At 43.7% G+C, this 23,679-nt stretch overlaps 1 protein-coding gene and 1 pseudogene across 1 annotated transcript in view; both read right to left on the reverse strand.

Annotated features, from left to right (window-relative positions):
- Window positions 1–343: 343 nt before the first annotated feature.
- Window positions 344–23,679, reverse strand: part of LOC132885414 (splicing factor 3B subunit 2-like) — a 92,334-nt gene continuing 68,998 nt past the window's right edge. The window contains exons 16-18 of the mRNA XM_060920072.1: window positions 16,008–16,115; window positions 542–667; window positions 344–437 (exon numbers count right to left, since the gene is read on the reverse strand). Of these exons, the coding sequence (XP_060776055.1) occupies window positions 623–667; window positions 16,008–16,115 (153 nt within the window). The 3' untranslated portion in view covers window positions 344–437; window positions 542–622. The remainder of the gene's footprint in view (window positions 438–541; window positions 668–16,007; window positions 16,116–23,679) is intronic.
- Window positions 5,870–6,024, reverse strand: LOC132896978 (U1 spliceosomal RNA; annotated as a pseudogene).

The raw sequence follows: 23,679 nt of genomic DNA on the forward strand, positions 1-23,679 counted from the left end.
CAGCGCAGGGGTACCACTGGAACAACAGCCAGTGCACCCTTCATCCATTTGCTGTTTACATGAAGAAGAGCAGAGATGATGGGACATATGAAACAACATTCATATCTACGTGTCATAAGTGACTGCCTGAAGCATGATACTATAGTCATTCACACATTCTTAAAAGCAGTGATTCCATACATTCAACAACTCAGTCCCCAAATTTCTAAACTTGTATACTTTAGTGATGGATCAGCTGCCCAGTACAAAAACCACAAAAACTGTACAAATCTGTTGCATCACCAGGAAGACTTGGGTATGACAGCTGAATGGCACTTTTTTGCTACTCCCTATGGAAAATCACCTTGTGACAGGATAGGTGGCACCGTGAAGCGTTCTGCAGCTAGAGCCAGCTTACAGGCAGTTACTTCACAACACATACTGACACCACGAGATCTCTGTGTGGGCAGAAAAAACATCCATTTCATTTGGATTGAAAAGGGGGAAGTAACAAGCAATGGAAAAGTTCTTCAGAAGAGACTTTCAAAGTCCTCAACAATACCAGGAACAAGGGACAACCACTCATTTGTTCCCATCTCAGAGAGCCAGTTGCAGATCAGCAGAGTGTCTGGTGGACCAAGCTTCATTGTGGACATGAGTGGCACTCATCCCCAGGTTGTAGATGATGCTGTGAAAGAAGGTTACACCCTGTCAGACATGATCCCAGGAAAATATGTTGCATGTTTGTATGACCAGCAATGGTGGATTGGTAATATCTGTGCAATATCGGAGGAGGAACAGGTGGGCAAGTATAATTTATGCACCCTCATGGTCCTGCAAAGTCTTACAGTTGGCCCAGAAGAGAAGATATCTGTTGGGTTCCACTGATACACATCATAAAGATCATAGATGCACCAATCACATCAACTGGTAGACAATATGTAGTTCCGTCTGGTGTGGTGAAAGAAATTGACCAGTTATTCAAACGCTTCAAATAGACATGCTAAGTCTACATACATAGAATTAAATTTGTGTAATTGACTTTTGTGAGATTTGTAAATCATTTGTCATATTTACAAATATACTACATATATGTATAGTCAAGAGAATTTGAATTAATAATGATGTAGCATGTGATGTAACCTTGTGAATGGCATTTTCGCATGTCTTAAAACCTAGATTCAACAGCTTGAATGAAATAGTTTTCTTCACAGCACCAACTTCATATTTGGTACATATATCAATTAGACCTTGCTCTTTTGACTGATCCAATTTGTTTTCTGGTAGACCTTGTCAGATTTTTGCTATAAGCATTCAAATTACAGACGCGACAAGCTTTTTTCCATTTTTAGGGGCCTATATATGAGACAAATATAATTTGTCACAGATATAACATGTTTTCCTGATAATACTATAACATGTCTCATATATTAAAAAGAATCAGACATCTGGTGTCATTAAAACTGGAGATACAGAGCCAAAAGTGCTACCATGGACAAATGTGCATTCCAGGAAGCCATATTTGGCACGCCATAAATCTGCAAATATGTCACATACAAAGCTCTCCTTCTGTGTACAGAGCTTTATTATATCAAAGAATCATGTGTGCAAATTTGAGCCATTTAGTGTGAACAGTTCAAAAGTTATTAGCCATCAAACTATGGATGTTTGATTGTAACACTTGTCTCGTCTCGATCTGTTTATCTGGGGCCGGGTCGCGGAGGCAGCAGTCTGAGCATGGAAGCTCAAACGTCCCTTTCCCCAGACACCTCAGCCGGCTCCTCGGGAAGAACACCGAGGCGTTCCCAGGCCAGCCGAGAGACATAGTCCCTCCAGCGTGTCCTGGGTCTTCCCCGGGGCCTCCTCCCGGGGGGACATGCCTGGAACACCTCCCCAGGGAGGCGTTCACCAAAACCCTTATGGAGAATCAATCAAGGACTGTGACGTCGCCCGGTATGGCGCAGCCGGGGCCCCACCCTGGAGCCAGGCCCGGGGTTGGGGCTTGTATGCGAGCGCTTGGGGCCCATGGGGCCCGGCCGGGCTCAGCCCGAAGCGGTGACGTGGGCCCGACCTTCTGTGGGTTCACCATCCACAGAGGTAGCAGTAGGGAGCCGGTGCAGTGTGGATTGGGCGGCAGTCGAAGGCAGGGGCCTCGACGACCTGATCCCTGGACACAGCGGCTAGCTGTAACACTTGTTTTTATGCTAAATATGGGGCCACGCCCCCTTTTTGAAGGCTTAATATCTCCGAAACTAGTGGAGATGTTGGCCTAAAATTTTGCACAGCAGTTATTAGTAACAAGGACATTAAAATAAAATAAAAAAAAAAATGAACAAATTCTGAGATGGTCAGTCGGGAACTTTCTCTAAAATTTGGTGATTTGGCACGGAATTACTCTCACGCGGAAATTAGAGTTTTAGTAGTTATGATCTGTACAAAATTCCTCGAAACAGTTGGAGTGACAATGTAGCTATATGGCCTAGTGTTACCTACATAGATGTTGGAATGTACATTCTCACTGCATTTTCTCTGTTTTAATTTTTTTTAAAAGGTCCCATGGCATGAAATTTTCACTTTGAGGTTTAACGTTAAAATGAGTTCCTCTGACCTTCTTAAGGTCACCCCAGTGGCTAGAAATTTCATAATGTGTAAACCAAACTATGCCCAATATTTGAGAATGGTGCGTCAAAACGGCACGTTGAGAAGCTCTTCCCTTGCTGACGTCAGCAAGGGAGATGATCCCCACGCCCCCCCGGATTCCCACCCACCGTATGGATTGCCCGCCCAGTTGTAGTGAGGAGACCATAGAGGACACAACAACATGGCACCACCTAAGCGAGCGAAACATGGAAGTTGTGCTGTACATGGATGTGACAACACAGAAAGGAGTCTGTTTTTACTGCCGACGGGAGAGCCCCTGAAGACGCAGTGGCTTAATTTTATTTACTTCAATAATACGCCGTTGAGTCTACCCAAGACGGTGCATGTTTGTCGGAAGCATTTTACTGATGAATGTTTCCACAACTTGGGACAGTACAGGGCAGGTTTTGCACATCAACTGTTACTGAAGCCTGGGTCTGTGCCAAGCATCCCTGCCGCATCAGCCTCAAACACCGAACAAGTGTATAACTGGTCGTTTTGCAGTGTTTTAAAATCGGTGCCGCGTTAGCCTAGCAATGGCTACATTAGCTGTGCAGCTAACTGCTTCCTGCAGTTAGCCAGGTAATCTGCGCGACAAAACTAAAGAGCATGCAGCATCGCTCTGTTAAACTGAGTTTAGCAGGGGTGATAGCGTTCCGGCGCCACGCCGGATTTCCGGCGCGCCGTGGCTGGGGAAAAAAAAATAAAAAATCTAGTTCGCCCATTGTCCTGTGTCATTCTGAGATGCGCAGATAGACAGTAAAGGGAATTCGGAATTCCCTTTACTGTCTATCTACGCATCTCAGAATGACACAGGACAATGGGCGAACTAGATTTTTTTTTTTTTTCCCCAGCCACGGCGCGCCGGAAATCCGGCGCGGCGCCGGAACGCTATCACCCCTGGTTTAGTCTGGAAATTGACTAACTTATGAGCTTATGTTTGACTATTGCTCTGCAATGCATGTCTTCTGTTGGATAAGCGATATGTTGCTGTAGTTGCTGCTTCTATCCTCTTTGGTTATGGAGTGTGTGTTCAAGCCTAGGGTATTATACGTTTGTAAACTACCATTCCGAACACTCTCACTCTGTTCTCTGTGTCACGTTGAGTTTACGAAAGGAGTCCGAGGGAGAACGGGGTTTTGTCTTAGCAGCGTGGCTACAGGCGCTGATAGCAGTGAGTATGTGTGTGCACGCAAACACTATACTACTATACTACTAGTGTTGTACACACATTTTCCCACTCCCTTATTTAGACTTGTGAAGCAGTTTGTTCAACTGCTTGCGCTTCTGCTTCGGGGTAGGACTCCGGGTCAAAAGCAAAAGCTTGGACTGTTGCTTAACCTGCCATTGCTACTGTTCACACACAGGCCGCAGCTTGGTCAAGCCCCTCCCCCCATGGCCCGCCCCCACCCTCTACCCTTCCCCGCCTCCTGCTTCTCATTAGCAAAACGACGCACTGGGAAAAGCGCTGAAATGGGGCTTTCTCCCAGGAGGCTATATTAACGTGCCGAGGGTTCATTTCGAGAAAGGCTGCGGATATAACATCCGGAAGCCTCCACAAGCCCGTTTAAAGCATCAACAAACCACCATGCCATGGGACCTTTAAATTGTTGTTTGCTGGAAGAGAAGAGCAGGGACGATTGAGAATCAAGCGGCTGTGGTTTATTTACACTTGATATTAAAACTTGTAGCGTCCTAGCAACCACCACAAAGACACTTACAAAAAGCCCAGAAATTCCTCCTTACCCTGGCATAAACGATACAGGATTTATCTTGGTGTCCTGATCCCCAGATCTTTAACCCAGCCACATATAAAAAGTTGTTCTCCTCCATGCTCTTCCAGGTTTTCATCTATTTGTCCGTGTAGAACGATGTCTGCAGCACCAGGGTGTTTGAGATGTCGGGGAACTCAACGGATGGATAATTTTCCAATTCATAGGAAAAATCCTTCTTTACTAGCGAGTAAGGATCTATCCCATCACAAACAGCAACTTTCTGAAGGTATCCTGACTGTGTATTGGCCTCTAAACTGTGAAAATTGTCAGAGACGGTTTCACTTGCTCTTTACATGACAACAGCCAAAACAGTTTGCCTGAACACCACTTCATTCACTGGAAGTAAACTCACAAGCAAAAGTCATGTGACTGAATACAACCTATATTCTATTCCAGGTTAACCACTCGCAAAGAACGACTGAAAAATCTTCAACTCCGTGGACTGTCAGTGAAGAAATTGGCAGGATGGTGGCTGCACACTGACTGTATGGCAGGCCTCGGAGAGAGCTGTTCTCACACAGCATCGTTATTATGGACTTGAAGCTGGAGTGAAACAAAGGGATTCACTGACAGTGACATAAAAAGGCGGACTGGGTTCTTCCTACTGCTGTGAAAAAAAGTCTCCTACTCCCGGATCAGAGATATTTCCTTTCTAAAGAAATGCCCAAGTCAAGTTCCTCAGCCACAATCAGAAGTTCAAGACAAAGTTCTAGGGAAAGAAAAGAAAGCAAGCACAACTTTATTCATCACACACTTGTGAAATTTCCTCTCTGCATTTAACCCATCTGGGGCAATGAACACACACACACACACACACACGAGCAATGAGAGCACACACATACCCAGAGCAGTGGGCAGCCATGCTAACAGCACCCGGGGAGCAAGGTGCCCCGCTCAAGGCTGTCCCATATTAACCTAACCACATGTCTTTGGATTGTGGGGGAAACCAGAGCACCCAGAGGAAACCCACGCAGACACGGGGAGAACATGAAAACTCCAAACAGAAAGGCCCTTGCCGGCCGCTGGGTTCGAACCCAGAACCTTCTTGTTGTGAGGTGACCGTGCTCACCCCTACACCACCGTGCCGCCATTATGTGAAAGGGGACAGCGCAAACGCAGTCCCCCACTACCAGAAATTCTCTCATCTCATTATCTCTAGCCGCTTTATCCTGTTCTACGGGGTCGCAGGCAAGCTGGAGCCTATCCCAGCTGACTACGGGTGAAAGGCAGGGTACACCCTGGACAAGTCGCCAGGTCATCACAGGGCTGACACGTAGACACAGACAACCATTCACACACACATTCACACCTACAGTCAATTTAGAGTCACCAGTTAACCTAACCTGCATGTCTTTGGACTGTGGGGGAAACCGGAGCACCTGGAGGAAACCCACGCGGACACAGGGAGAACATGCAAACTCCATACAGAAAGGCCCTCGCCAGCCATGGGGCTTGAACCCGGACCTTCTTGGTGTGAGGTGACAGCGCTAACCACTACACCACCGTGCCATCACCAGAAATTATGCAGTTGAGAATTCACAAAGGTCAGCACAGCCTGAGTGCAATGGCTGGGCCTCACCTTGAGCAAACCACCTTCTTGATCATGGTGTTGCCCCTGCCAGGGAGACGGTAATACTGTTTATCTTTTTCTCTGTTTGAACGATTGGAACCACAAACAGCGCAAACATGAACCATATTTAAGACATTTCCTTGCTTACAGGAAAGACGATGTCTGGTTGTCCCCCAGTAGACGCTATCATGTGATGTGTGATGTCATGTGCAAGGAGTCTATAATATCAGCCAAATTCATCCAGATGACAGACAACTGTGTGATCAAAATATGACCATCGAAGAAGTCTCTTATGCAATTGACCATCTAAAGGTGAACAGATCTCCCAGTGCTGATGGTCCCTCTGCTGAATTTGAGGAGACCTTTCCAGAAGAGTTGGCCCCCTTTATAACTGAAGTCATATTAGAAAGTACTGAAGTAGACACTCTCCCCCCTTCAGTGACTCAGGGCTTGATTACTTTAATTCCCAAACCCAAAAACCATCTCATGTCTATTGATAACTGGCGACCTATTTTCATTCCTGAATAATGACAAGATTTCTGCCTCCATAAGTGCTAAACAAATTAAAAATGTATTAGATTCAGTTATTGATGAAGTTCAGTCAGGATTTTTAAGAAAAAAAATACATATTTCTAATAATATCAGGTTTGTCCTTGATTTGATTGATTATTCCTTCTTCTGTCCTGATGACCGCTACATCCTCTTTTTGGACTTCTATAAACAGGGATGTGATTGGCCAAGGACAAAAAAAAAAAAAAATCAGGAAAATATATAGACCCATAATGCGACATGGCAGCAGTGTGGTGTGGTATGGCATGGCGCGGCAAAGACGCGGTGCGGCAACAATGCAGCCACTACACACAGTAACTTCATTTTGATACTTTTAATGACAAGTGCAATACGCAAACATTTAGTGCCAATTTTCATCATTGGAAAACAATTATTTTGAGGGCAAACAACCTCAAACATCAAACAATAGGTGTAGATATTAGAACAGGTGATGAGCACACACACATTTTTTTCAAAATATGCACAATAACAATGTCAGTAAGTGTAGTATAAAGTCAAGAAGTGTAACAAAGTACAAAGTCAGGAAGTGTAACATGGACATAAGTGAAAAAACACTAAACTCCCTCATCAACAGCTTTAATGTCAGGGCTGTTCACTGCAAGTCTGGCCATAAGTCCAAAGTATGCTAGAAAAGATATAATAAAATAAATTGTACAATTATGACACAATCCCTGCATATTTTAGCCAATAAACACAAACTGCAGTACACATGAACTTGGTCTATCACCAGTATACTGACATTGTTATTATGCAGCATGTATGATAATGTGCTATGCAGCCAAGATGGACTATAATAATAGTTCAAGTTTTTCATCAGCATCAACGTTGATGTTATGTTGCCTACACTGTTATGTTATTATGAACCACACTGAACATTCTGTAATTAAGCAATATAACAAGGGTGGGAGTGTGGCTGTTCCTGGATATCCTCACAGGTGTGGTTTAGCTGCAGGTATGAAGTTCAGCTGAGAGTAATCAATGAGTATTGCTATCTTGGCAAGGCATTCCAATCATCTCTACCAACTCAACGACAGAACAGGGTATACTGTACAGCAATCCTTAAATTAAATAACTTTTTTTTTTTTACTACCTTTAGATTTTTACACCATCATGACAGAGTTGCAAGTGTTAATCAGCGACCTTTTGCAATGTGTACACAGATTAACATATATGCGATACATACTAGTGTTTCAAATGACAAACAACCAGTGAATTGCTATGACGTCGGCATCAAACTGTTGAGACCTCAGGTTTGAGACGACAATCTTGATAGGCTAAAGCCCACCATTTAAACGAACTGATGCGAATTGTAGCGGACAGAATTTCAATCAAATTAGGACACCTCATAGTCAAAAAAATAATACCTCTACAACCAAATTTAACACTTAATTGCCTTGTTCACTTAACGTTCACTTAACGCTAACATTCTAAGGCTACGTTTACACTAGACCGTATCTGTCTCGTTTTCTTCGCGGATGCACTGTCCGTTTACATTAACCCCCCTGAAAAAGCGGGGAAACGGGAATCCGCCAGCGTCCACGTATTCAATCTAGATCGTATCAGCTCCGGTGCTGTGTAAACATTGAGAATACGCGAATACGCTGTGCTGAGCTCTAGCTGGCGTCTCATTGGACAACGTCACTGTGACATCCACCTTCCTGATTTGCTGGCGTTGGTCATGTGACGCGACTGCTGAAAAACGGCGCAGACTTCCGCCTTGTATCACCTTTCATTAAAGAGTATAAAAGTATGAAAATACTGCAAATACTGATGCAAATACTGCCCATTGTGTAGTTATGATTGTCTTTAGGCTTGCCATCCTTCCACTTGCAAGTAATAAGTGATATGCGCTGGGATCTCACACACAGCGGCTCAGTCCCGAATCGTGGCTTGTTCACTTCACTCGCGCGCTCTGTGAGCTGCGCAGGGCCGGAGTGCGCACCCTCCAGAGGGCACTCGCTGTTCAGGGCGGAGTGATTTGGAGCGCAGGATGCCTGCGGAGCCGAGCGTATCCGCGTATTGGTGTTGCTGTGTGCACGGCTAACGGTTTTAGTGTAAACGCGAATCATTTTAAGAACATTAATCTGATGATCCGCTGATTCGACGTAATGTAAACGTAGCCTAAAACCTTAGTAACATTAGGAAGCCATCTCATGCGAACGGCTTGGCAATTACTAGGCAAACAATTTTGTTAGCTGTGGCAAATCATGTTGAATGCTGACATACGAAACTTCATCTCATCTCATTATCTCTAGCTGCTTTATCCTTCTACAGGGTCGCAGGCAAGCTGGAGCCTATCCCAGCTGACTACGGGCGAAAGGCGGGGTACACCCCGGACAAGTCGCCAGGTCATCACAGGGCTGACACATAGACACAGACAACCATTCACACTCACATTCACACCTACGGTCAATTTAGAGTCACCAGTTAACCTAACCTGCATGTCTTTGGACTGTGGGGGAAACTGGAGCACCCGGAGGAAACCCACGCGGACACGGGGAGAACATGCAAACTCCACACAGAAAGGCCCTCGTCGGCCCCAGGGCTCGAACCCAGGACCTTCTTGCTGTGAGGCGACAGCGCTAACCACTACACCACCGTGCCGCCCCATACGAAACTTTCCTTTCCTAAAAACAAAAAAAAAATGCCTTTTTCCAACTAGACAAGTAAATCATCTAAACACTTTCAAGAGGAGAAATGTTTACTCACTGATATCTGCCGTTTTCATTTTTTTCAACCTAGCCTGGTAGCTACACACTGACTAACCTGGCTAGTACCATAACTGGCTAACTAAGAAACATTTGACTAACGTTAGCATTAATACCACCGTGGCAAATCTTGGACATTGAGATCAGTGAAAAACTATTAGATAATAGACATGCAAACAAATACATGAAAATATTAGCATGCTACATCACACACGAGAGTAGGGTGACAGCTGCATCCATTCCAACAACAAACTGACTACTAACGCGCGTGCGTCTTACATTACTTGACTCGGGTCACAAAGGTTACTCTCGCGTTCTGCATAATGGACTTTTTTTTTATTATTATTGGCACCGCTTAACCTAGGGTAGGTTATTATGCGCACGCGTGGCTCATTGGAGTTGCCTATGGATAATGTGCTCCTACCCTAGCCTAATAAACTAGACCCACCCGCCTAGCGGCCAAAAATATTTTTGCCTACAAGTGGGTCTAGCCTCGGACCATATCAACAACACACCCCGGGCATCAAATCGTGCCCGCCAATCACAACGCAAGGTTTTTGCTTGGATTCTTTGGGCAGGCTTTTGCAGGAGTGACAAGGCTGCACGACGCTGGAGAAAGCGCTATTGAACAGCGCTCGTTTGACTCCACTTTGGAATCAGTTTTAGAAGAATTAGACTTGGAGTTTTCGTTGAAACATGAGCAGGAAGAGGCTCTCCGCTCATTCCATGATCGCTGAAGCTTCACCAAAACACTCGACCCTCCAATGGTGTCCCTCTCCACATGCTGTTTGTTTACCCCATAGACATATAAACATGGACGCCGCATTGAGCTGGTGGCCCGTTGCTGGGATACGTCAGAGTGTCCGCCGTATTGGATGTGGCAAATCTTCCCTGTAAACCAATGCAAGTAAATGGACTGAACTTCATAAAGCCCCTTTCTACAATAATGTTTACCTCGATGCCTTTTATTCACCCATTAAGACGCACACGTATATATTTGGGAAACAAACAGGCATCAAAACAACATATATAACTTTTAATGTGATGGTTATAAATAGTGTGCAAAATACCCGTCAATATTCTGAATGACCGCCAAACTGAGTTCGGCCAGGTTCTAACGTCATACCAAAACAAAATACATCACTGATTCCTTCACATTCAGAAAGGTTAAAAACATTCATCATACGTTCAAAAACGTTCATCATAGAGTGGCACTGTATTATCTAATTCTCACTGCTTATAACTATACACCTCCCCGGTGGAGATGAGCTGGGAAACTGAAGACTGAAGGAACAGTATTGAAAAGCATTTTTCCAGTCTCACCTGTGAAAGGTAATCCCATGTGATCTCGTTTGGACGGTAAACCTGTTGGTACAGTTAAACGCAGCACATGAATGAGGCATCTTTATTCTCAGCTACTGTCTCGACGCTATACCAGAGACAGTTGAAGAATCTCCACTTTGCCACATCCAATATGGCGGCGAGGATGACGTATGATTCTACGCAGAAGGCGGCGTCTATGTCTATGGTTTACCCTCCCCCACTGCTTTCTGTCGCTCTGACTACGTCACAGTCACTGTTGCGCTGATTGGTCAGAGCGTGGGCCTATACGCACAGAGACAGTTTGAAAGACAACGGGTTGTTCCTACCCACACCCTTCGGAAATGTCTACGACCGAGACCAGACTAAATATTCACATTTAGTCTGGCTTGCCAGGCTAGTCCTACCCCCCCCCCCCCCCCCCCAAAAAAAAACAATTTGCATGATTCACGAGGGTCGCATTTTTATGCCTGAAAATCCGGAATTCCGGAAAAATCCGGAAGAATCACATCCTCGAACAATACTGCATGCCATCAATAAACCCGCTAGAAGGGAATAGAATAGGAAAAAAAAAAAGTGTCCTGTATGCATAATATTTAAATAATATTGGCTGGCATCGAGTGGTCTATCAAATATATTCCATTCAGCGAGCATGACACTGAACGAGTCGAAGACAAGTAGCTGAATGGAACATAGCTGATAGATCATGAAAAAAGCCAGCCAATATTATTATTAATGCACATTCGATGGAACAATTATAGATTTTACAAAAAGTTAAGAACGGGGGCCTTTCAGGTGTTCAGTGCAGCTTTCGCTTTCAAAATTCTCTCAAAATCTTCTGCCTTTAACGAAGCAAACCTGGCAGCCATGTTTGTTTACAAACTGTCCCAGTTGCTCACTTGTGCTGAAGTTTTACACGTAATACGCATCTTATTGCATTTTCAATTCACTGCAACAGGTTACTGCGGGCGCCGCTGGCAGAACAGAGAAATGCCGATACACTTCTCATTGAATATTCGCATCATGTTGTCTTGACAACCATGCAATGTCGTAAACCATATTCAACGCTCATTCTCCATTGGGTAGAGTGACGTGATAGACGTAGGATAAGTGATACGCTAACAATATTGCATGCTATCAAACCAAATGAACGAAACCTGCTAGAAGGGAATAGAACACGTTTTTATTCCATTGAAAAAGTGTCCTGGAAGTAAAATAATTCCCGATATTTCACTCCGATGAGGTCACTCCCAGTGATTTCCTGTTGACTGGATGCATGTTTGTCAACATGGTGAACCGGTTCAAAATTACGATTCTTCTGATTAACTTGAGGATTTTTTTTTTTTTGTGTGTGTGGATGTATCAATATATTATAATCAGGGGTTCCCAAACTTTTCCATGCCAAGGCCCCCCGAACAGCATTAGCTTCTGGCCGGGGACCCCCTTTGCAAAACCACAGACAATGCTACAAAATATGTAAAGAAACATCAACTTTTAGAATCTTTTCTCTTACTTTTATTCTATAGAGATCTTGCAGTCACGTGACCGGAAAGTACACAGCCGCCATCTTGTCGGTCAACAGCACAGCTGAATACTGCTGCACTCGTGTACAGAATGGATCAATTTCAACCGACGGACTACACGTCTCATTTTTCTAATGAACAGATAACTAGATATATGTCTAAAATAAACGATCTACAGATTAGTGACCCTTATGGCTTTCCGGACGGAGTTTTCACGACCGTGTCAGTGGATATGGAACTGCCAGAGGTGGAATACCCAGACATGTATAATTACCTCATCAACTTTCCCTCGCTGTTCCAGTGGTGAAGCACTGCGTGCTTATAAATCTCTGGACAGTTTTCTTTACAGAAATTCAGGATTTGTCAGCGACTCAGATGTGGCATCTTGTAAACAAGAAAATGATCCTCACTGGATGGGTAAGTCACTTAAGTATTGAGTATAGCACTGACCAGCCGATTATAGAATAGAATAAGGTAATTCCAAATCGTCCGTGTTGTTTACCTGGCGTTGGAGTGGTAGAGGCTTGGCAGTGGAGGTTTGAGTAGCTGTTTTCTGAGCTTAGTCAACAGGCCGGCTCTGAAGCCTCGCTTTTGCTTCCGCTCCCGGCGCCGCCTCCTTCGCTTTGCTTCCAATAACAATCCACAGAGACCCCGCTGGTCTCGCTATCTCGTCCGGAATGTTTTTTTTTTTCTCGTCCGGAATGTTGTGCATGCGATGGAAATCGCTACAAACCATCATTTTCTGCTGGAAACCAATGTCCAATAAGTCCATACGGTTGTAGTGGATATTGAAGTCCGGTACAGACGAACAACACGCAAAAATACACACAAAAAACATAAATGTGCACAGGTAGGGAGAGCTTGTAGCCACAGCTGTTGTAGTAGAATTGTATATAGTAGCGTTTTCCAGAAGAAAAGGTAGAAGTAGAACCAGAAGTAGAAGGCGGAAATATGGCGTTTGACCGACAAGATGGCGTCTGTCACAATCTGGATCGACTATGACGTCACATGCAAGTGCTCCATAGTCAATAATTGTTATATTTGTTTAGCATAAGAATATTATTAACTAACATGTTTTCAACACAAATATTTTCACACTGAACAATAAATTGTATAACCTCCTGTAGTACCTGATTCAACTCGTTATCCATCCTTTTTGCGACCAGTGCCTCGCGATGGAGCATGCAGTGTGTGGCCACTACATGCGGGGCCTTCTGCTTAATGAGAGCGGTCACTCCACTGATCTTCCCGGTCATTGCCGCGGCTCCGTCCGAACACACCCCCACACAACGGGTCCAGTCCAATCCGTTAGACTCGATGTAATCGTCCAAAACCTGAAAAATGTCTTTCCCAGTAGTTCTTCTTTCAAGTGCTTTACAAAATAGTATTTCCTCCACAAATCTTTCCTGTGAAATAAATCTGATGTACACAAGCAGTTGGGCCTCATTGGATAAATCTGTGCTCTCATCCAGCTGAAGTGCGAAGTATTCGCTGGCTTTCACCTGCTCCAACAGCTGAGCAGATACGTCTTGAGCCATGTCACCAATCCGTCGGCTCATGGTGTTATCAGAGAGTGGGACAGCATCGATTTTTTTGGCAGCATCCTCACCAAGCAATTCTCGGACAATGTCTTTGGTGGCTGGTAAAATCAAATCTTCTCCAATTGAGTGAGGTTTAGCACGAGCAATGTGGTACGAGGCTAAAAATGATGCCTTCAGGGCCTGCTCAGGGACAGTACGGTAGCTTGCTGGGTGAATGCAGCAGATTGCCTGACCAAATGCTCTTCTTTGCATCTGAAGAAATCTACTGTTTTTTCGGCATCTGTCGGATGTTTTTGTACCAAGTGACGCTGAAGTTTCGAAGGTTTTAAGCACTCGTTTGACAGGGTCTCCAGACAGAGGACGCGTTTCGGGCAATCATGGCCATTTTTCTGTATGGCTGTAAAGTCATACTTAAAGGGATAGTTCGGGATTTTTGACATGAATCTATATGGTATCCCCATCAGCAGTGTTGTGCATCCACACTGACTTACCCCCGACAGTGTTCTGTGAGCCTAGATATTGTACAGTGTTGGTCAGTGCACAAGTAGTTCCGGCAGGTTTCCTGGGGTCTGCAAAGTAACACGTTTTTCTTCTCAAAACAGCTCGTGTTCGAATGAGTGATTTATTAGCATAACAAAACCCTTGTAGTCCAAAAAGTCACACCTTGTAATTGCTTGGGGCTACTTTCTCTCAATAGCGATCAGTGCGCGCTGTCACTGTTAACAGTTGTGTGCGAGCTAGCCAACAACTTTCATTAGTTGTTCGACAGTGTTTAGCAGCAGCAAATTGCTTTCCTCCTCAGTATACAAGTGCGCTTCCATGGCAGGGAAAAAGAAACTACCACTGCTGCCTATGTAGTGCCCTATTTATACAAATAGGAGTCATTCAGGATTCAGCCATGACACGAAGCAAAAACATGGCTGAATCCTGAATGACTCCTATTTGTATAAATAGGGCACTACATAGGCAGCAGTGGTAGTTTCTTTTTCCCTGCCATGGAAGCGCACTTGTATACTGAGGAGGAAAGCAATTTGCTGCTGCTAAACACTGTCGAACAACTAATGAAAGTTGTTGGCTAGCTCGCACACAACTGTTAACAGTGACAGCGCGCACTGATCGCTATTGAGAGAAAGTAGCCCCAAGCAATTACAAGGTGTGACTTTTTGGACTACAAGGGTTTTGTTATGCTAATAAATCACTCATTCGAACACGAGCTGTTTTGAGAAGAAAAACGTGTTACTTTGCAGACCCCAGGAAACCTGCCGGAACTACTTGTGCACTGACCAACACTGTACAATATCTAGGCTCACAGAACACTGTCGGGGGTAAGTCAGTGTGGATGCACGACACTGCTGACGGGGATACCATATAGATTCATGTCAAAAATCCCGAACTATCCCTTTAATGTATGCTGCGTCATATTTTCGGATTTTAGTTGGCCAGGACTTCTTAGTTTTTTTCGCAGCAGTGTCCTCCACAGCAGGGCTGTTGGTTTGTTCCTTCGGTCTCTTCAAAAACCTGTCCATGTTGTGCTAGCAATACGCTAGCTTGAGGAGCAAAGCAGCTTGATAAATGGCGCAAACCGCAACGTCACAGGCAATCGGAGAGATAAGCATGGCAAACAACATTTTGATATGATGTATTATTAATAATGATATTTTATAATAATGATTAAAAAACTAATTACAATATATTTAATAATATTTTTAAAAAGTATATTTTTTTCCGCAATTTGTTATAGTCCCTCCAACTTTCTGAGGCCCCCCTAGCGCCCCCTGGCGGCCCCCACTTTGAAAACCACTGATAAAGAACATTACACAGTGGCACAAAGATATGAAGTTTATCTTCTTGTGAATATGTTCACCACTCAAACGTCATATCTTCGTGCAACTGTATAATATCCTCTCTCTATTTTTTTTATACATTACATATAATTTATAATAAATGTTTTAAACACACTTTGAAGCCTTGTACTCAGATGGGTAAGCTTGACAATGTCTCAAAAGCATTTCCTTGTTCAACGGCCTTCATCTCTGGTTATTTCTGTCTCTAAATTCCCACAGCACTTGACTCAATTATGCATTTACACAAACCTAAAAAATATCTTGTCTACAGCGCAGGTTTCCGAGTCCTACAGTAGGCCATATCCTGCACATCCGAGTGTTAAAAATCACCCAAATCAAGTCAGAACTGGTTGTTGATTAGATAATTCATTTAAGTGTGTGTGTGTGTGTGTGTGTGTGTGGGGGGGGGGGGGGGGGGGTTAAATGTGCAAGTCAGGAAATATTCCATGACGAGGACTGAACCTGTGGTCTCCAGAAACCAGAGCATTTTTCTTTCATGGAGCTGGTGGTGTTTGGATGCATTTGCCACACACTAACCTCAGGAATAGGGGCGTTGAGGCCAGGAATCTTGAGATTGGGGTAGGACGGGGGAGGACCGTATCTCTGCATCGCAATAAGCCATGGAGGAGGAACCTTATGGGAGTTCTACAGAGAGAGAGATCGTTATTCACAACATAGCTGTGTCAGAAATGGAGATCATCAGGGGAATAAACGTATGACAAAAGTCTGCTCACGCATGCGCACGCAGTTTGAAAACAGCAGAACAAGCGGTTCTCCACATCTGCAGCACCCTCTGCTGGATAAAGTGCACCAAGTGTTGAAAAGGGTGGGTACAATGGAGAAAGGTACCATTTGTTTTTCTTCTCCGAACCAAATAACGGCACCAAAAACACAATGTTCAGTAGCGAGTTGGAGCATTTCATCTGAACAACTACACTCAGATTTAACTTAAACCCTTCACTGTCTGCTTAAAATATAAGCGGTTACCTAAAAATCAGGAAAAGCCTTGGTGTACAAAAACACACAAAGTCGTTATTATTGTTCCATTTATTTCCCCAAACAGTGGAAATGATCACGTCCCATCACCTCCACTTATGTGTGACCCTTCACTAGCAGACAACGATTTAAAAAAATAAGACACACAGAACCCAAACAGTGCTGAGAAAGTACAACTTCTTTATTAAAAAATAGGTTTAAAAATATAAAATTTTAATCTATAATATTCTCTTTTTATTATAAAAGCAACGCCAATAATTTGGTTGGCCAACACGAGACACATGCAACTTGGCTTAGAGTACAAGGATAAAGAAAATCACAAAGAAGGGTAGAAGTCTTCACTCACTGGTTACACCAGGGGTCACCAAACTACGGCCCGCGGGCCAGATCCGGCCCGCCACCCCCCTTTGACCGGCCCCCCAGCCCCTCTGCCCCCCATCACTTGAACCGGCCCTATGAGGCAATCCCCAAAAGTGGTCATGGCCTATTTTTTAAAATTGCTTTTTGGCAAATAATAACATGTCTGCATCTTGTATTTTGTTTATTTTATCAATTAAATTGATATTTAGTTATAAAATGAACTATTCATATTTTCCGAATTTTCGTCATATGCTCGCAATCAAGCAGTGACAGGCAGCGCATGCGCAGAGAATTGTCAGTGTTCAGGACAGCAAAATGGCGAGCGGTCAGCAAAAAGCTGACAGAGAGTGCAGAGTTTTTAAACAACAGTGGACCACCGAATATTTTTTCGTTCAGTGTAAGCAGGGTTCGAATTATAAATTTGACCCTATGGGGGTCTCTATTTAAAAAAAAAAAAAAGCAATGCATACTCGCTCTCCTGGACCAGCGCACTTTTGCGCACTGCAGTGCACAGCTTTCACACACAGGCGCGCGCATGCACGCACGCACACACAGTGTTGCGCATATATATATATATATATATATATATATATATATATATATATAGTTAAACAAATTATATATATAATTATATATATTGTTAAACAAAGGAAGATCGTTGTGAGATAGAGGACAAGTCTTCTTCGGACTTAACTTCACATTCGATTTCGCAGGCTGCAAATTTCAGTTTGCGCGCATAGTGGTGTGGTGGTGAAGTACAGCCGTACATGTTGCGGTTTAATAACACGTTCAATACAAAGTTATGGCTGCATGGTGATCGGAAATGAAATGAGTTTTATTTACATTTATATGGTGATATAGGCTATTCAAGCTTATTATGGTGATATATGACGTATTTGAGAGACTTCCACAGAAAATTAAGTTTGCTTCTTTCATGGGAGCCTGAGGGAATGGGAGCTCAGCTCCCACTGACTCCCACGTAATTCGAACTATGAGTGTAAGGACCGTGCAGTTTGTCTTGTATGTAAAGAAAGTGTGCCGGTTTTCAAAGAATATAATCTGCGTCGTCACTACGAAACCCGCCACAAAGAGTATGCTAGTTTGCGAGGGCAAACAAGAGAAGACAGGATTCGGAGGATGAAATGCGGACTGGCTGCACAACAGAATGTATTCCTTCCCCAAACCCAGATCAACCAGGCTGCTGTCCGAGCTAGCTATAAGGTAGCTCACCTACTAGCTACCCATGGAAAGCCGTTTACTGATGGGGACTTTGTTAAAGTATGCATGCTTGCTGTGGCCGAGGAGGTGTGTCCCGACAAGAAGGATGCGCTCGACGCGGTGAGTCTCTCTGCACCTACTATGACCAGGCGAACCGAAGATTTGGGGGACAACGTGTATGACCAGCTGAATGAGAAAGCGTCAGAATTTGAGTTTTTTGCTTTGGCCATGGATGAGAGCAATGATGTGCAGGACACAGCACAACTGCTGTGATCTATTGCTCATATTATTATAATTTCACTGTTTTTTAAAATTTATTTATTTTATAGGCCTATTTATTTGACCTTTATTAAGTGCTGCATACAATTATTATTTATATTATTAATAATATCAACAGGCCTACCTACAATTTATAATTTTCCACTCACCTTTGCCAGTGTCAATCACCTCAACTAGGCAGATGTTTCTTACCTTGACAGCTTTGATGTTATTTTTATTAGAAAACAAATAAATGGAATATCTGTGGTATTTCAAATTAAAACAAAGTGTGAAGACTCAATTACTACTTTTGCAAACCACTAGTAAAGATAAACAAATATGTGCCAGGAATCAAGTGTTGATATAGTAGTGGGGATATAGTAGTGGGGATATAGTAGTGGGGATATAGTAGTGTGGGTATAGTAGTGGGGATATAGTAGTGGGGATATAGTAGTGTGGGTATAGTAGTGGGGATATAGTAGTGGGGATATAGTAGTGGGGATATAGTAGTGGGGATATAGTAGTGGGGATATAGTAGTATGGATATAGTAGTGGGGATGGCCGTGCCAGGCTAGTAATCTCTACTACACAATGAGGCCTGCTGGTGGTCATATTTGTCTGGGTCATACAATTCTATGTGATATAGCTGACCCGACCCCGGCCCCCCATCACAGTCAGGAACGACAATGTGGCCCCCAGAGAAAAAAGTTTGGTGACCCCTGGGTTACACCCTTATTAAATTCACATCAGTCCATTAATTCACAGCAACATGACCCAAAGTCAGATAAAAAACACATACACACTTAAGAGGATTCAAAGCACTGCACACTATATATCACTCTTGTTAAAACACAACAAACCCAGTGAGGATTCTCCCAAAACAAACAAAAAAACAAAGCAAATTCTATGCTCCCTGACCCCAGGGTAGTATATATAGCAGTTACATATGCCAAGGCTAGATGAGCACTCAGTGAAATTCCTAACCAAGGAAACCCGCACTATCCAAAAAAACAACAAAATAATAAAAATATAAAACAAATGAAAGCAAAACAGTGACTATTAACATTCTGCCACCACTGTACACCGTCCTGCGCTATGGTGGCATCGCGCCAATTAGCTTACTCCAGCTCCCGGCCCAACTTCCCCGCTGGTACGGCTTGCATCTGACCACACAAACCACCGAGGGCACACCACATACGTCTTATTGGCTTCTCTCGGATACCAGCTATACCAACAACCATACACGTTGAAGGCTAGTAATTTCGCCTCACTGTTGGAGTAACATTTCGAAGCTTCAAAAGTTTCACTCGTAGTGTAACTACAGACTTCTAGACCTCACCAGCCAACTTTACGATGGTGCCCTGGCGAATGCTACAACTCATGTACTGCAACCCGCTAATGAGACCAAACAATACTTTGGGACCCAACGCGAGATTTCAAAGGCTCTCTGAGCGTCAAAGTAAAAGTCTCCCACTTACAGCTACTCCATTCTGCCGGTTACATATGTATTAATGTACCGTATTTTTTGGACTACAAGTCGCACTTTTTTCATGGTTCGGCTGGCCATGCGACTTGCACTCCGGTGCAATGTATATATGTTTTTTTTTCACCGCGAGAGGGCGCTATGTAGCTTTGCATGCAAGTATGTGCCGTGTTCTCTATTAATACCACTGAAAGAAAAAAAAATACCGTTACAACTATTGGTGGGACATGGCGATTCATTTCCGCCAGTTCGTTCATGTCGGTCAGTTCAGCAAAGAAATTCGTTCGTTCAGTTCCTTCACTCGTTCATTTTGATGACGTCACACCAAAGTGGCACAACAATGGCTGTCGTCCGAAGTTTAGTTCATCTTGAGTGAACGAGAGGCGGCAGAGGTGCCATCCACAATAGATTTTCATACATTACAATGTGCTTGAGAAAAAGATGGAAGAAAAACATTATCCTAGCATTATCTGAAAAAGACTACATAAACAAAGCTCTGAAAGTTAATTAAATGTAGATGAGAATAAAGCTGTTTTTATATTTATTATATTTATTTTAGTAGAGCCATGGTCTGCCGGCTATGCAGTTGTTCTCTCAAACCCATTAAGCAAAAAAAAAAATTGCTTATTGTAGGTATCATGCCGCCATCTTGTGTCAGAACTACAATTCCCAGGCAACTTCCGTGTGACCTACGTCACGCGTGGGCGGGATCACCTACGTCAGTCTGCCATGCACGCATAAATCCAAGCGGAACCTCCACCATCTTTGTCTCTCACGTCTGGCTTCCGATGAATCTGGACGTATAAAGAGGCGCTCTCCATCAAAAAGACGTCTTCTTTCTTGCAAGATCCATCACTCAGCACAATTTTCTTACTTACCCTTGGCAAAGGTAAACTCTAGAGTCGCGCGATCTTTAAACTCAACCTGAGTTACAATCGGTTTACTTGTATTAGAAGTGACGTCACGACTGCAGCCCAGGCAGTTAGAAGTTAAGAAGCGATTGAATCCTTTTTAACTCAAAAGCGCTGTGCATCTTATTCTGATCAGAGACTTTTCCTCACGAACGCTGAGGTTCGGACCAAGAATCCTCTGCTTTCCACGGGAACCACCCAAGTGCTCCGCTGGACCAGAAAGTTTTCTACGCCTCCATCTCGAGCGGCTCACGTGCTCCCACGGCGAGGCCCGAAACTACACCGGCGAATAGTTCTTCATATCTTGCTAAAGGCAGGATTAAGTAAGATTTTGACATTTGGGCATGATAGTCTTAGGAATTTGCTTTTATTGAAATAGTGTGAATTTAAACCCAGGTTTATCTGTTACACTGTTAGACACGCAGCGTGTTGATTTATTTTGTTCTATGTTCTCTCAATTGTTTTTTTTAATAGATAGGCTGTGCATGCTTTTCTTTACTACTAACATATAGTTCTCTTATTATACATCTTGATCTCAAGATTTCAGTGGATTCAGTATAGTTATGAGCTAGTGGGTTAGCTACAGCTTCCCTTTTGTCTGCTTAGCAACACAAAGCTAATCAAGGCCTACCATGTGCTCAGCAGGCCATCAGGCCTGATAAACCACACCTCAGCTAGAAATCCACAAGCTAGCTTTTAGTTAGCTACGGCTAATACCCTTGTCTTTAGCAACACGTGCTCAGTAGGCCTCACCAGGCCTAACAAACACACTTTAGCTAGGCCATAGGGCCTTTAGCAAACTCACACTAGCAACACAAGGCTAAACACCGAGCTAATCCTTTGTTCTGTTTAGATAACATTCTTTTGTTTAGCTACCAACAAGCTAGGCCTCCACCACGTGTAGTTAGCTACACGAGGCTAAACACATGGTCAAGTCCTACACCCACACACACCTCACTGCTTGTATATATTGATTTATTATTTTTATCTTTTTATCTTTATATAATAAATTCATTTATTAAACAAACTTTGTTTATTTGTGTGATCAACAATATCTGAAGTCCCCAATCTTCTCAAAGAATTCAAAAAGGGTGCATATGTTATGTAATATGGTAAGTGATCGTAATAATTTGGAAATGTACCATAATTTAGCTGTTTGGTAATTTATTATTAAGCACCAGGATTAATGGTATGATTCACTAAATGATTCATTGAACGATTCATTGAATGACTCACTTCAAATGAGACTGATTCTATGGTATGATTCAATTCAAACGAGTCAAATTAAACGATTCAATGGGATTGATTCATTTTAATTATTGACCTTCAAAATTTAATGAGACTGATTTAATGAGTGATCACTTAATATCAATAATTAACTGATTGCACCCACGTTATTTAACAGCAACACTCATTTCAGAGAATAAACAGGCTGGCTGTTCGTTCGTTTGCGAACTGCTGAGCTCGTTCGCTGTGAACTGAAATGTATTGCTGAGTGAGAGCTCTAAATTGTAAACTAAAGACCTGGCATGTGTCAATGCTCTGATAATAGGGCTCAGATAGCCCTTAAAGAAGTAAAGTGGCGCTGCTCTGCACAGATCAAAATGCAAGTTGGACGCCCTTCTGCTACTGAACAGATCCTGCTGATTCGCCAATGACCGAGATTCAGCGACCGCCCTGCTGCCAGCGAGCAGAGACTGCTGATTCGCGAACGACCAAGAACGAGAGGCAGCACGAACTAGTTCTAGTCGTTCACTTCGAAGACTTGTTCAAAAAGAACGGTTCGTTCGTGAACGACACACCACTAGTTACAACTGACAACAAAACAAATTAGCATTACAACAACGACTGAACAGAAATATGCCCCCAAAAAGAAAATCATATACTGCTGAATTCAAGCTGCAAGTAATTAAATATGCAGCCGAAAATGGTAATAGGGCAGCTGAACGAAAGTTTGGATGCAGTGAAAAACTTGGTAGGGACTGGAGAAAAGCGTTGGATAATTTGAAGAGAATGAAGAAAACAAAAAAAGCTAACCGAGGGCTAAAGGCTAGATGGCCACGTTTAGAAGAGGAGGTATACAAATGGGTCCTTGAACAATGCGCTGCCGGGAGAGGCCTGTAAACTGTGTAGTTACGGCTCCATGCTCAGGTAATTGCCAAGGCAATGGATATAGCGGACTTTGCAGGGGGTCCGTCTTGGTGTTACCGCTTTATGCAACATAACCGCCTCTCTATCTGAGCACGGACAACCGTGTGTCAAAAACCGCCGGCCGACTTCCAAGTCAAAATCGATAACTTCCGCGAGTTTCTGACAAATGAAGTAGCTGAGCACAACGTGACACCAGACCATATCATCAACATGGATGAAGTCCCCCTTACATTTGACATCCCCATGGGCCGAAGTGTCGCAGAAAAGGGGGTAAAGACTGTGAACATAGGGACAACGGGTCATGAGAAGTCACACTTCACAGTGGTGCTGGCATGCTGTGGAGACGGAACGAAGTTGCCTCCCATGGTCATCTTCAAACGCAAAACGATGCCGAAAATTGAATGCCCCCCCTCAGTTGTCCTGGCCATGAATGAGAAGGGGTGGATGGACCAGGACATGATGAACGTGTGGCTGACAAAGTGCTATGCCAAGCGTCCGGATGGGTTCTTCAAAACACCCAAGGCCCTGCTTGTGATGGACAGTATGCGGGCGCACATCACACCACAGTTTAAAGAAAAATTGAAGGCTTTCAACTCCATCCCTGCCATCATTCCTGGAGGCTTGACAAAAGTGCTCCAGCCACTGGACATCTCGGTGAACCGGAGCTTCAAGGCAGTTCTGCGACAACTGTGGGAGCAGTGGATGACTGATGGGGAACACAGCTTCACGGCAACCGGGAGGATGCGCCATGCAACTTTCCTTGATGTCATCGGGTGGATTGACAAAGCATGGGCTTCAGTGACAACGGAAACCATCCTGTCGGGGTTTCGAA

This window comes from Neoarius graeffei, chromosome 1 (genome assembly GCF_027579695.1).
Source record: "Neoarius graeffei isolate fNeoGra1 chromosome 1, fNeoGra1.pri, whole genome shotgun sequence".
In the NCBI taxonomy this organism is placed as follows: Eukaryota; Metazoa; Chordata; class Actinopteri; order Siluriformes; family Ariidae; genus Neoarius; species Neoarius graeffei.